The following is a 15,379-nucleotide window of genomic DNA, read 5'->3' on the forward strand; positions in this document are numbered from 1 at the left end:
AACTTCCATAATGCTTTCTAAATAAACAATATACGGTTCTACTGCTTCAGAATACTGAAAATATGTAGAGAAAAAACATATTTTTTTAGAAATCACCGATCACTTCACAAATATGCTCAGTGCATAAAGAAGCTATTTTAGTTACCACCATATCATTATTTTTAAGAACAATTGCTGCATTTGGCTGTTTTTCCCTCTCTTACAATGCTATATTTTTTTTTCGGATAGCTTCTGACTTGACTGCCAACTACATTTGGCTTCTGCAATAGAAGTACAGTATATCAAAATCATCTTGTTCAGCAACTGCATTTAGTTGTAACGCTATGCTCTTTGCCCTTTGAGAGAATTCAATTGCAACACATTTAACAATGTACCATCTTTTTTATAGACTTCCAAAACCTTAACGCATTCGAGACGGGACAGGTTCTACTCACAGCAACGTGGGTAGCATCTTTATTTCTGATTTTACAGTTACAACATTTAGGAGCACTTTTCTTATTTGTACAATCCTTAAATGAATGGCCTTTTTTCTGAGAAGTGACCACACACAGCCTCACGTTGCAGTATTTTGCTAGATGTCCATAAGTTAAACAATTATAGCAATGTGTAACAGTAAATATTTCTTTAAACGTATATGCACTTCAATTCACATATAAACTATTCTTAAAAAATTGCCAAATTAAAGGTTTAATTTCTAATACCCAATTCAAAGTGTCACCATTTTTAGATGGCGAGACTTAAATTTCTTGAAACAAAATGAACAGCCTCCTCTATTTGCCTTCTAGTTACGTGTTAGTTAGTTAGTTTTTAGGAGCATTAGCAACTAAGGCCATATTTCTCCGGGATATGCGGTGGTCATTCCCTGACTTTTCCACATCCTCCGTATTAGGTGGTGACGTGCTCGAACCCCGGTCTAATCAAGAAGCGTGTGCTACACACTGCTGCTCCTTCCCACCTGGCTACGGAGGCGCCGCTGCCTTTCAGTAAAACCATGCTGCAAGTTCCATAATGTTTTTCACCCATATTTCACTAACAAAGTTCTGCTTCTATACATTCTTTTCCGCATCATATATTACTATCTTTTAATAGAATGTCTTAGGAACTGAATAAACAAGATCCCAATTCTTGAATCTTTGAGCACTTATTAATTTTCGACAGATCATTATCAATCTATGCCTTAACACAGAACACCCTTGAATATAATTGTTGTAATATTTTTTAACCTTAATAGTATTTAATAATGGACGGACTGAGTTCAAATTTTCTCAATTAACCATCCTCACCTGACCTATACTTATTACTGACTGCTTTTATTCTCATTTCTTTACTTCAACCAAATTTTGTTTCACAATACTAGCATATGATGTTACCGAGGTTTCACTGTGCCTCTGCTCTAATCTGTCCTTCAACACCATATTTTCTGAAAAAATCTCCATAACTTTCAAATTCCAACACATACCACAAATCCATTATGACACGCATTGCAGGCTTTAGAACTTTACCGTGTACGTCAAAGAGATAATTCCTCAGACGAATGAGAATTTCCTTTACATAATATAAAAAACGGTGATTATAACAACCGCCATGACAAACCAGCTTAGCTAACTCTGACAGTTTTTTCATTAATACTAGCATATTTTCTCTTAGGCTTAGTTCCTGCACCAGAAGATTTTTTATTATGACTATCTATGTAGATTCCCGTATCTCCCTATCAATCTTAAAATTTTCTTATTAGAAGTTTTAGAGACTTGGGAGCCCTCGGTGGGACTTGAGAGCGAAGAGGATCACCCCTTAACCGATATTCTATGTATAGTCCTCACTGAAACAACTTCCAATTCTATTAACTCTTCTACTCGGGAGAAAATGCCCTTCTCTATCTCGCCTCTTTCATCACCCATCGCATCGGAGGAGGCTTCAACCAACGCCTTCTCGGAGAGTGTCTTAAGATTACTCATTACTGGAAGATTTTGGCATTTTTATTAGTAATGTATACAAAAAACACAACTACATACAACTAAAAGCCAAAAATCAAACGTGATCAATAGCTAAACAGTTACAATATATACAAAATGTTAGCAGATGTTCAAGGGTCCAGAAGGCCCTAAAGAATAACAGCCAGACAGATAGAGAAAGTCGCCGTTCTCCCCACATCGGGTGGAAAAGACCTGAGTTCGAGTCTCGTCGATGATATAAGGAATTTTTATGGGCTTTTTTCACAACGCAGTTGAGTTAGTCAACCTGGGACGAGGGACGCATGGTTTTACGTCCAGCAAACAGAAAATCGACCACAGAACACAAGCAATTTACAGACAAGCAATTTACACAAGCAATATGGCCTTAGTCGCTGATGCTCCTAAAACCTTACTAAAACAACAAACTCGATGCGGGGAGAACGGTGATTATAACAACCGCCATGACAAACCAGCTTAGCTAACTCTGACATGGATCTCACGCAATGGAAAAATATCTCAAAACAACACAACAGACAATTACATTCTGCATACTTAATGCAATACTCCAACTATGTGCACCTATACACCGACGGCTCTAAAGAAAACAGTCATCTAGGAACTGCAGTAGTCCTATAAAATGATACAACTGTTCAGTTTCTCCCAATAGAATGCGGTAATATGTACCGTTGAACAGTTTGCCATATTTCTAGCATTAAAGGACAGTGCTGTATAGCACCTTGCAAAGAACATCATCTTCACAGACCCTTTAAGTGCCATACCTTGCAGTTAGAGGATCACTCCTTCCACCCAAACGTAAGAAAAAGTCTCGTCTTAGTGATAAACAAAAACTATCCAGGAAATGAGCGGACTTACCAAGCTGCAAACAGCCCGCCAAATGCCTTTCTAATAAATTTGCACGTAGCAATAGTACTATAAACTCACCATGGAAAAAAAGTTTTTTAAATAAACTAGATGATTATTATTTGTACCAGCATGTTAGAGAAAAAATTATGGGTGAGAATATTTTTGATCTCAGCCTTACTCACGGACTAGATGACATCCAAAACTGAAAGTATCGGAACCACTGGCAGGTAATGATCACGCAGTGATCAGTTTGAAGATGAAAAAAAAAATGTTGCAGTAGTTAAAAGGTAAGGGTTTTAATTTCAGATGAGGGGACTATGACAGTTTAAGACGCTATGTGGCATGTATTAATTGGGCGGTTATTTGTTATTTGTTTTTTTTAGGAGCATTAGCAACTAAGGCCATATTGCTCCGGGATATGCGGTGGTCATTTCCTGACCTTTCCGCATCCTCTGTATTTGGTGGTAACGGGCTCGAACCCCGGTCTAATCAAGAAGCGTGTGCTACGCACTGCTGCTCCTTCCCACCTGGCTACGGAGGCGCCCTTAATTGGGCGGACTGCAGAGTGAGTACTAGTAGTGCGCGCGGGCGCATAAGTAGACGTGCCTTGAGTGACCGGGGTTCAAGCCCGTGACTACTGAATACGGTGCTGTTTCTTGTATTCTATCTATCTTGTGAACTCCTCTGACCGTTTGGTCGTCCCGGAGTATAAACAGAAAATTTATTTTATTTTTATTAGCGGTAAATGAAGCAAGAAAGAAAGCTTATATAGCATCGGCAAAAAAAAGAAAAAAAAAAAAAACCACTGCACACTTCACCCATCCATACCCTCCCAGAATTTGTCTAGTTCCTCCTTTAATTTATTAAAACCATCCACTTCCACAGCAAAAGATGGAAGCCTGTTGTGAGGGCGAATACATTTGAATTATAGAACATTTTTAAAGCAAAAATCACAGAAGCCATAAGCGCATACATGCCGTTAAGATAATATTGCACGAGGAGGATGCCGAAATAGATCAATGCGGATCTGGCCGCTCTAAAAGAGCAGAAAAGGATAGCGCGGGACTGTTACAGAGAGGCGAAAGGTACGGAAGGATCAACAGCTACGAGTTGATCTGTAAAAGTACTACATATACGGTTAAGGCGTCTAAGGCTGCGTAAGAGAAAGCACTGACTAAGAGAGCAAATAATGAGGACAAGGAATTTTTCAGGTATGTGAATACAACGAAGAAGAAAGCAAATCAGATTGAACGCTTATATACTGGGTGTGGAAAAGAATAACCTGACGGATGCTGCTGATAAATTATTAAGAATAAAGATATTAAGAACATGAGAAATTGAATGAGTATTTTACAGTCTTTGAAGAATCTTTCGGGCTTACTGACGAAGGAACTTTAATGGGCTTTTTTCACTCCGTGGCTGAGTTAGTCGGCCTCAGGCTTAGATAGCAAGATTTTTTCCTCCAGCAAAACAGATAAATCGACCATAGAACACACTCAATTAACAGACATAAGACACACAGCACAGCAGATGAATTTAATTATTCGGGTGGCCTAAATATAATAGTTTTTTTAGTTTCGTCTTACTGACGAAAGACTGCTCATGCTGAGAAAAGGATGTGCGAGTGAGTTTGAGCCATATGAAATTAGTGATTTCTAAATTACAGATGACTGTTTATTAGAAAAACTTTCGAGCATAAAGGCAAGTAAGGCTCCCGGAGCTGATGATAAATACCCAGTAATTTCTAGGAGGGCCGCCAGAGAGTGTATTGAGCTACTGAGGTTAATTAACAGGCAACTTTGGACACGAGAGATACCATTGGACTGGATAAGTGCCAACGTATCACTATAAAGGTAACTGCAGACCGGTTATTCTGACTTCAGATTAACTGGTCCATAGTAACCGACTTCAGTGGTAAGAAAAATCTTAGGGGCAATGGTTAAGAGTGCAATCCAGGGACATTTAGTTAGCAATGGCATTCTGAAGAACACATAACATGGTTTTGTTAAGGGATAATCATGTTTAACTAACATAGCAAGCTATTTTGACACAACTACTCATGAGATGGATGATGGGAACAATTTTGACATAGTTTATTTGGATTTTAGAAAGGCATTTAACTCAGCCCCTCAAGAGAGGTAATTCTACAAGCTGGAACATGTTAAGATTACTGGAAAATTTATTCTAAGATGGATGGCTGCAGGAAAGTGGTTGTGATTAATGGATATTCTTCAGGTTGGTGTAACGTCAGGAGTGGGGTCCGTCAAGGATGGGGGTCTTGGACCACTGTTGTTTCTGATTTTCATAAACGACATCGACGACTGGATAGAAGGCATCATATCAAAATTTGCAGACGACGTAAAGATTGGTAGAGCCGTTAATGATCAGTGCCAAGCAGCGCTCCCCCAAGATGATTTAAGAGGCTTCAAGAATGGCCAGAAAAGTGGCAACTAAGTTTTAATGTAGCTGATCCTAACCTAACTGACCAATCAAACTTAACCTGGATAGTATTAAGTGGCCCTCGGGCATACCCGACTCGCAAGTGGTGACTTATACGCAGTTCTCTTTCTGTGTGTCCTATTTATCCTCCTCCCATAGTTCCTCCTTTCGTCTGATGGAGCTTATTGCTCCATTGATAACCTGGAGAATGCCTTTGTCTACATTCTCCATATTTCTAGCTATATTCTCCCTTCTTTCGTGCATTCTGTATTATTATTATTATTATTATCCGTTTATTTCCATAAGGAAACCACCCCGAGACGGCAAAGTGCCAGGAGGGTGCTAAGTACATATCAGGGTACGAGATACTACGTGCAGTGGGTTACATATACTGAACACGTAGTCTCGTCCCGAAATATTATATACACATTTTATGTTTAATATATACAGTATTTACACATTGATGATTCTGTACATACATTATACAACTGATATATTTACAATTCACTAATAATTCCATCTATAAATTACATATTTACATAACTGTTACAGAAGGTATATTTTTACAGTCAACAAATTATTATTGTTCTGAAAGCAGAAAGTTTCTCTTTTACTCTAAATTCTTTGGTACTTTGCAGCCGATTCATATTTTGGTAAGTCTATACGAATCCTGGAAGATCTCTTTCCGGTATGTTGCATCCTCACACAGTTTTTCGGCATCTATGTGTAGTGAGTTAAATATTTTCGCTGCATTTGATGGGAAGAATCTTTGCAGGCTACTAAGATTGTTCAGGACTGGACGCAGTGGATTATTTACTTCCCTGCAACGTCTAGCAGTGGCACGCGGTTTGTCTAGAATATTATCCAGGACTGGAGCATCCACTCTGCCTGTGAACATTTGTGCGAGAGTGTGTATGTTCCTGTTAATTGTCCGCTGCATCCAGGGTGTGATGTTAAGGTTTGAGTAGAGAATGGCCCTTGAGATAGTAAAAGGGTGGCCAGCAATTCTGTTAAGCCATCGCAAGAACCAGTACTCGATCCCAAGGACGGACTTATAATGTGAATCTGGAGCTGAAGACCAGATTTGCGAGGCATACATTGCAATTGGCAGGACACACATTAAAATGTACTTGGTCGCTAGCTGAGGATCCCTAATTCCTACAAGTTCCTGTCTAGTAGCCCATAAAGCGGCGAATATTTTTGTCTTCATATGGGCGAAGTGTTGAGCAAAGGTGAGTCTGTCATCCCACTTAAGACCCAGGTCCAGGTGAGAGTGCACTTTTACCACATTAGACCCGTTCACAGAGATCGAGATGTCATTTTTATTCTGCTTGCAAGTTATGGTCATTTGGGCAGACTTCTGCGCATTAATACGGAGCCCGATGCAATCCAGGTAGCTCTCAAATTTTCTGATTGTGCTATTTGCCATCTGACAAATACCTTCTGCTGATTCATGGTCTTTGGAAGTGATGAAGAATTTTACATCGTCAGCATATGTTATAAAATTGTAGTACCGTGCAAGAAACGGCTCCAGGGCGGCCGCGAAGAGAGTAGCCGAAAGAACTCCCCCTTGTGGCACTCCTCGCGAGATGGTAAAGCAAGATTGTAGCTTTTGGTGCTTAACAATAAGTTTTCTATGTTCTAGCAGGCTGGTTATTATAGTTAACAAATTTCCTCTTACATTAAAATAATTCTTTAAAATCGCAATGAGCGCTGGAATTGAGACGTTGTCGTAGGCTGCGGAGATATCCAAAAAAATAATATCAATTTGCTTTTTCTCATTTAGTGCTTTCTGCACGCGAAAAAGGGTTTCCAGTAAGTTTGTTATTGTTGATCTACCCGAAATAACTGAGTGCAAATGTGGTGGTCTATGGCTGAAGCAGTGTTGATTGATGGTGGGAAGCAGTGCTTTTTCGAATACCTTCTGTAGGGTGCAGCTGACAGAAATTGGTCTGTAATCCTTAGCCAATTTTGGGTGTTTAATCTTTGGTATTGGGGTTACAATGTAATTTTTCCAGGCTTGCGGGAAAGCTCCTGACCTAATGATTTCCTGATAGATGTGCAGTAATAGATCTATTATAAATGGGCTACTTATCTTAAGGATGAACATTGGAAATTTGTCTGGTCCAACAGTGGCCTTATTGGGCAGATCGTTGATTGCTTTCATTACGCTCTCTTTGGTGATTTGTATTTCACTCAAAGGAGGTCTTGTTGGTTCCTCTATTGCCGAATGGTTTCGCTTGTTTAAATCTTTCAGGAATTCAAAAATTTTGTTACCATTATCAGTGTTCTCAATTTGATTCAGTCCATGCAGGTTACTAAAAGTGTTATTAGCCCATTCCTTGAAAATGCATTCGGTCATATTCTCTGTGCTATTTCTATTGCTAGTAATTCTTTTTGCTCGTTTTAGTTTGTTACGAACAACACTGCAGTGTGCCTGTCTTTTTGCTTTGATGAAATGTGCTCTTTCTTTCTTATAACGAATGTGATCGGCAGGATGACCCGTTCTTTGCCATTTTCTATACAATTTTTGCTTCCTGAGGAAACTTGCTTTCAGTTGTGGGTTAAACCATTCTTTTGTTCTCTCAGATATTTTGATTTCTTTTGCTGCTCCTTCCAATGCTGTTTGGTATAGCTTTTTAGTGATCATTTCTAAAGCTTCGTCTACTGGCTTTTCTTGCAGGTCATTCCAGTTGTAACTAGTCAGGTGACTGAGAATGACCTCTGATTTAATATACTTCACGGAGAAAAGATACTTACTTTGCTTTTCCCAGTTGGTGTGGTTACCCTGCATGTATTTGTGTATCTTCAGTGCTGCTTCTATTTCAATGGGATTGTGGTCTGACTTAAATTTTATGCAGTTTTGCGCTAGCCTTATGTCTAAGGAACTATGATACAACAGGTCAAGTTGCTGTATTCCCCTTGTCACTGGTGTCGGAAGCTGCGTTAAGTGCAATGCACCCAATGTAGCATCCAGCTCTTTCTTGGCCTCCCTGTGTTTCGGAAAAGGCAAATTAAAATCTCCCGCTATTATTGTGTCGACTGATGGCTTTAGATTTGCAGCAAGCCAAGCATAGAGTTCGTTTCTTGTCTCCTTTGTGTGCTCAGGTGGGAGGTATATGATGCATAACTGTATTTTCACGTGCTCTTTTGAAAAGGTAACGCAAATCCCTTCAAAATTATTTGAATTGGTTTTTCGTTCTCTTATAGGCTGGTATTTATTTTGATAGCAAATTATAACTCCCCCTCCTCGCCTATCTGTTCTTCCGGTTCCCACACATTTGCAGTTTGCTGCCGCAGTTAGCCGATCTAACTGTTTTCCATTTCCCAACCAGGTTTCGATTAGGCAAATGAAATCCAGGTCCTCGTACATCATCATCGTTTGTAGGGTGTGGAGCTTATTTGAGATGCTCCTCACGTTTTGTACAAACAGGTGGATGTGATGTTCTGCATTCCCAGCTGGGGGTAGTTTTCTTGATTGCTATTGAGCCCGATTCCTTGCATCATTTTTAACCAGTGGTCTGGCCCATCTGTCTCTGTAGGGCTTGACTAAGGTACCTACTGGCCAGGCGCTTACGTCTTGTAGGCGAGTTGCTTTATCTGGTGGACAAGAGATTATAAAGGAGGAGTAAGCTGGGTGTCGTGTTTTCACCTGCTTTACTTCCACAGTTATCCCATGTTCGCCCTCACACATGGCTTTAATGTTTCTGGGCTGTGTTGTGGGTCCCAGCCTTGATACAAAAATTTGCTCTCTGGTTGCAACGGAAGTAATGTTGTACATTTCAGAAAACCGTTTGTTTGTTTCAGGTGTGTTACAGGAAGACACGTTAATACTTTCTCTGTGAACTGGATTACGTCGTCGGCTGTCCTCGGCGAGAGTAGGCATGAAATTTTGGGATGGGCGGGTTTTTCTACCCTCAAAAGTGTTATGCTTTTTAGGTAGCATAGTGATGTGCGCATAAGTGAGTGGGTTTGCAGGAACATGATTTGAGGGGGAAGATGTAACTCTGGAGTTCGTACTCTTGGAATACATGCATGCTCCAATCATTTCAGTTGATTCCTGTTGTCCTAATATTTCTGAGGCTTCTTTATTTTGGTTTCGACTTTTCCTAGTGGAATGTGTGGAGCCATTTCCTTGTGCTGCCCCTAAAGTTTCACTGGGTTTGGTGCTATTGCTTGCGAGGTCCTGCTGCAAACAGACAGTTCGCGGCTGGGCTTGAGATTCACATATTATTTGGCTGTCTTGTAGTTTTGCAATTCTTTCTGATATGTTTTCCTCCGAATTCAATTCTTTTCTTGTCTTCTGTTTGTGATTTTCAATGCTTTCTGTCCTCCTGTACAATCCATGCATATCACTTCTACTTTTCTTTGGGTAGCTCTGCCTCGCATAGCAAGTTTCGTCGGTTACGGGAGCCGTTGAGCCACCTTGTGCAACGAGGACGGATTCGAAGCATCCTAGCTTTTCCTCCAGTCGTTTAAGGGTGTGCAATATTTTACTGTTTTGTTCTTTGAGAAGAAAATTCTCTTCCTGCAGTTCCTGTAGCATTTTATGTACAGGGATGAAATTGCTCGCGAGGTTTTCAGCGTATTCCACAGCCTGCATCGAAAAGGGGCTGATGCAGTCTGCAAGGATATCTTTTAATTCCGTACGCGAGACATATTCTTTACGGTTCTCTTCCTGCCTTTCATCCGGGCTATGATTGCTCCTCTTTCTAGCGAAACCCCCTTCAGAGTGCTCGCAGTCTTCCGGGCAAATATCGCATCCCAAGTTTTCAAAAATTGATCCTTCAGGATGGCCCAAGATGCCATTTCCAAGGTCAGTCTGCGAGAGGATTTCTCTTGTTGCTTGTTGAAGGTCATTAATCTGTTCTGTGCAAGAATCTTCACAAATGACTTCATTGGGTAATTCTTCATTATTTTTCCCTGTTTGTTGCCTACAGGCGTTACATTCAAACTTGCGTTTTCTAGTTTTGTTTAATTTCTTAATATCTACAGAAGTACAATCAGGCTTATTGCAATAGTTTTTGTGACAAGTAACGCATTTAATTATGAAGTCATCATTGGTCAGACATATACAGCAAGTAAGCGGCACGGCTGATGCGCTGAAATCTGTCATTCTGAAATGCAAATGGGGGCTGGAATTTCAGTAATTTCGAGGAAGGTAGTGTTTAGTACAACAAGATAGGGCACTTCTATCGTTCGATGACTAGCCTACGAAATATGCAGGTGGAAATGGGGGAGGTTTTAATCCCTAACTTTGTCACCGCTTGACCTTGTTCAGAGCTTAAGTGCCGTATTGCCTTAAGCAGAATATTGCTATGTTCCGCTGCACTGAATCGCTATAAACCAACCGTTCCTTTCAACTATTACGCGAAGTATGAATGCTTAAAATCAAGATTAGACATATTACCTGTTCAGGATTCCATTAGTAGACACTATATCCAGATTCCACTTCTCATAAGCTCTCTGTCAATATGCAGTTCATTTATGATCCTTTCAGGTTAACTTAGGTATTTGAGTATTTTTAGGAGCACATAATTCAGTAACTCACTGACCTTCGCCACCTAGCGGGTATCCGTATTTAGTAGTCACGGGCTTGAACCCCGGTCCACTCAAGGAACGCGTGCTATGCATTCTCGCTCCTGACCACTGGGCTACGTCAGGCTATTTTTTTTTTTTTTTGTAAATACAGCTGTGAATTTATTATACATATTAAGTTCAAATACACATCTCATTCTAAACTGCATACTAACATACAGTGCAATAAAGTAATTTATGACTCTCATACTTATTCATTCTCAACCCTGATATGAGATATTCTTTCACTCTGACAGTTACACAACATGCACACACAAACACACAGTTTTAAATTAAGTAGCTAAACTGTGTTGACAAAGCTCCCACACAAAATGTAGGAATTTAGAAGGAAAACAAATTTTATGTACATTTATCTTGTATAATAATGCCAAAGAAAGTCTGCTGTACAAAATTAATGATTGGAGTGATGAGGCAACTTTAGAGATCATCATCATCTTCATCAGGAAGGGATGTGTTCTGAGCTTCCTTCATATCATTTTCCAGTTTTGCTTGCCATTCTGGATCCATTGTAACTTCGGGAGGTGCTAAAGCAGGCATTGCTACAAACTCTAAGTTAGGATCTCCTATTAATTTTCTGGCCAACCACAAGAAAGGCTTCTCAAAATTGTAATTGCTCTTGGCACTAATATCATAATACTGCAAATTTTTTTTCCTGTGGAAAACAATTGACTTGGCTTTGACTTTTCTGTCTTTGATATCCACCTTGTTTCCACACAATACTATGGGAATATTTTCACACACTCTAACCAGATCTCTATGCCAGTTTGGAACATTTTTGTATGTTACTCGTGATGTCACATCAAACATGATAATAGCACACTGTCCTTGAATATAATAACCATCTCTAAGACCTCCAAACTTTTCTTGACCTGCTGTATCCCACACATTAAACCTAATTGGTCCACGATTTGTGTGAAATACCAATGGATGCACTTCAACACCCAAGGTTGCTACGTACTTCTTTTCAAACTCTCCTGTTAAATGTCTTTTAACAAATGTAGTTTTTCCTGTTCCACCATCTCCAACAAGAACACACTTAAATGTAGGAATGCCATCGCCTTGGTCTGATGTTTGAGCTGGCGTCTGCTGCATAGTTGAACGATATTATTCTATCTATCTATCTTCCTAAACGTCTCCGACGAATTCTGCTTCTATTGTACTTCCCCCATGCTACCATTTTTTCTTGTCTCCGTCCAGTAAGCTCAGGCGACCCTGGGCGGAGACAAGCCAGAGAATAATTGGCAGCCAGGCTACCTCCTAGTGGTGTGTGAAGGTAACGTGTGGTCCACCAGGGGCCCTGCTGCCAGGAAAGTGTTATGTGGCCCAGCAGGACACATAACTTTCCTGACATTTACAGTAGTACCGTATTTCTTCACAGCGTACATATGGCGCAGATGTGATAAACCGCAGATGGCGCCCGACCTTAACACTATGAACTGCTCCGTGTATGTCGTCTGTAAATTTTGTGCGTTCAGGGGTGGATTTTCTGTTTGCTGGACGAAAATCATTGGTTTTCGAGAGGAAAAAACCACGCTACCCTCGCCTGAGACCGAATAACACAGACATGTTATGGAAAAAGCCTATAAAAATCTCCCCGTCATCGACGGGACTCGAACTTGGGTCTATCCTCCTCTCCATGTGGGAAGGACGGCGATCCTACCACCTGTGCTACCACGAGCCACGAGGGCGAACATTTGGGAAACAGCAACCCCTAAACGAATTATACACTTGGTGGGGTTGAATTAAAAACAGTAGAAGAAGAAAGGGATCTGGGATTTACGATTCGAGCAGATACGAAGTGTTCTGAGCAGGATAAACAGGCGGCAAGGAAAGCTCATAGTATCCTATCAATGATTTTTTTAACATTATCCTGTAGAGATAGGGTGGTCACAATCCCACTGTTCAAGGAAATTGTAAGACCATATTTGGAATACTGTATCCATGTATGGAGACTTCATCTTAAAAAAGACACGTCTTGAAAGGTCCCAAATACGGGAAACTGGCATGGTGAGTTCGGCAAAAGGGCGACCCGACGAAAGACTCCGAATATGTGGGCTACAGGAGCTTGGCAACCAAGTACCCCAGAGGGGGTGTCTGATTTAGATTTATAAGGCTCTAAGAGGAGTTACTAAAATGATTGAAGGCGGAATTTTAACTGCTATAAATAATTCCAGAACTAGGGGCCATAAATTCAAATTACAATAGAAGAGGTTTAGACTAAATTGTAGGGAGTTTTCTTTTAGCCAGCGAGTCGTTGATTATCGGAAAAAGTTGCATCTGCAGGTAGTTAAGGCTGACAGTTTGAAGAAATTCAAAGATCAACTGAACAGTTACCTTTATGAGAAGGGAAGTACATAATTAGTTGTTTCTTATTTATTTATTTCTATTTTTTTGTCAGTGCATCAAAAGTCTGTGGTTTCCTTGCGCTATTGCAGTAATTAGAGAAGCCAGAAAAACTGAATGGATTAAAATGTGGAAAAATCCAAACAAATAACATATTATATCAAATAAAAGGGAAAAAAAATAATGGAAATCGCTCAAACAGACATCAAGAAGCCATCCTTGACAGGCTAAATATTGAGAATGTATACTTCGCACAAATTTCTCTCCTGATAAAAGATGATCCTTTCCAATATCACAGATGCCATTCTCAACTGACAGTAAAGCATATTTCCACTTTTTTTAAAATAAAACCCCCAAGCACGAGAGGTATTAAAACCTTCAGGATTTAGTACTCTGCATGAGTTGAAGGTTGAGAAGGTGAAAGAAGATACTTGTTGATATTAGACTTGAATTTTTGTAGACTGTAATTTTCAGAAAATACGTGTGACCGGAGGTTGTTCCAGAAAAAATAAGATGAAGGAATGCGGAAGAAGAAGAAAATCTGGTTCTGTGAGTTTTAAGCTGGACAGCGAAAAGATGCTGAGTGTTCTGACCGATTTAGAAGAGAGAGCTGGAATTGCAGAAGCCAATTCAAAACAGTACCCATAAAAGTATCTAGAGAACAGACATTCAGCAGAAACAGCAACGTCTGAGACAGGGAGTGTAGAGACTTTGCAGAGATGGGTCATTAATTAAGCTAACTGCCCTCTTTTGAATGGAGTCAAGAAGCCTAAGAGAGGTTTGAGGGGCACTGCCCCAGATGTGGAAACAATATTCAATAGTAGGGCGGATTTGAGATTTGTACAGAACAGAGTGAGCAGCTGTTTAGAATGAAAGCGAAAGAGAAAGCCCAGTTTTTTTAGATGCTTGTTTGTTTGTTTGTTATTAGGAGCATTAGTAACTAAGGCCATATTGCTCCGTGGATATGCAGTGGTCATTCCCTGACCTTTCCCCATCCTCCGTATTTGGTGGTCACGGGCTCGAACTCCGGTCTAATCAAGAAGCGTGTGTTACGCACTGCTGCTCCTTCCCACCTGGCTACGGAGGCGCCTTTTTTAGATGCAGAGAAACAATATTTGTGATGTGCTTATGCCAAAAGAGATATTAGAAGTCAGAGTCATGACTAATAGAATAGAAATACATGATCTTGTCTAGAAATCTGAGTGTCATCAAAGATAAATATAGGAGCAGAATAAGCCAATTTGTGAGATATAAGACATGACTAAGTTTTAGAAGGATTGAAATCAACTAAGTAATCTTTGCCCCACTTGAGAATTACTTGGAGATCAGCATTTAAGGAATTGGTAGTAGATATTAGAGAAGTTCAAGTTGTTTCTGTAAGGATAGGATTCTGAAACTGGAAGAAGGAATGAAATGTGCTATATTCAGAAAAACTATGCATAGGATTTCCAGTCAATAGAAGGTCATTAACATACAAGAGGAAAAGAGTGGTAGAAAGAACTGAACCTTGGGGAACACCAGCATTAGTGAAGAAGTTAGAAGATAGAGAGCCGTCTATTATCAAGCGTAGTGAGCGGTCAGAGAGAACACCGGACACCCAATTACAGAATACAATCAGTATTCCCTAAGATAGAAGTTTATATAGAAGAGCTTTATTCTAAACATGATAAAAAGCCGTAGAAACGTCCAGAGCAACTGCTTCAGTTTCACTAAAAACTTTTTCCATTGAATCTCTTCATAGAGAGGTAACATAAGCCAGTATATCACTAGTAGATCGACACTGACGGAATCTATACTGGCAATCATTGATCAGGTGGAAGGTTTGTAGATAGTTTAGGAGACGGCGGTTAATGGAATTCTCCACGCCTTTACAACTTTAGAAAGAGTAGAAGTAAATGCAGTGGAAAGACAACCGGATGGGAGAGATTTGTAACCCTTTTTAGGAACTGGCTGAATATAAACAAGTTTTAAAGCAAAACGAAAAACACAAGTGGAATACGAAAGCGTGAAAAGGCGACAGAGAACAGGAGTAAGCTCAGCACAGATTTTGAGAATAAGAAATTCGAAATTCTTCTGTTATCCTTTTGACAGAAGACCACAAGAGCCATTGAATGGAAAAACTGGGAATGGTAGAGGTGGTTTACCAAGATCATCGATAAACAAGTTAGAAAGAAAGCTGGTTG

At 40.0% G+C, this 15,379-nt stretch overlaps 1 protein-coding gene across 1 annotated transcript; it reads right to left on the bottom strand.

The window, feature by feature from the left end:
- Positions 1-10,993: 10,993 nt before the first annotated feature.
- On the bottom strand, positions 10,994-11,989 carry LOC150088620 (GTP-binding nuclear protein Ran). The gene has a single exon (XM_090370822.1). It carries the CDS (start codon positions 11,943-11,945, stop codon positions 11,271-11,273), a length of 675 nt encoding a protein of 224 aa, XP_090226948.1. The 5' UTR covers positions 11,946-11,989; the 3' UTR covers positions 10,994-11,270.
- Positions 11,990-15,379: the final 3,390 nt, after the last annotated feature.

This window comes from Mastigoproctus giganteus, chromosome 3 (genome assembly GCF_048544385.1).
Source record: "Mastigoproctus giganteus isolate SK-2022 chromosome 3, ASM4854438v1, whole genome shotgun sequence".
In the NCBI taxonomy this organism is placed as follows: domain Eukaryota; kingdom Metazoa; phylum Arthropoda; class Arachnida; order Uropygi; family Thelyphonidae; genus Mastigoproctus; species Mastigoproctus giganteus.

Bases quoted from the DNA above. Each gene is read 5' to 3' on its own strand.
- LOC150088620 (XM_090370822.1), bottom strand. From the start codon at position 11,945: ATGCAGCAGACGCCAGCTCAAACATCAGACCAAGGCGATGGCATTCCT.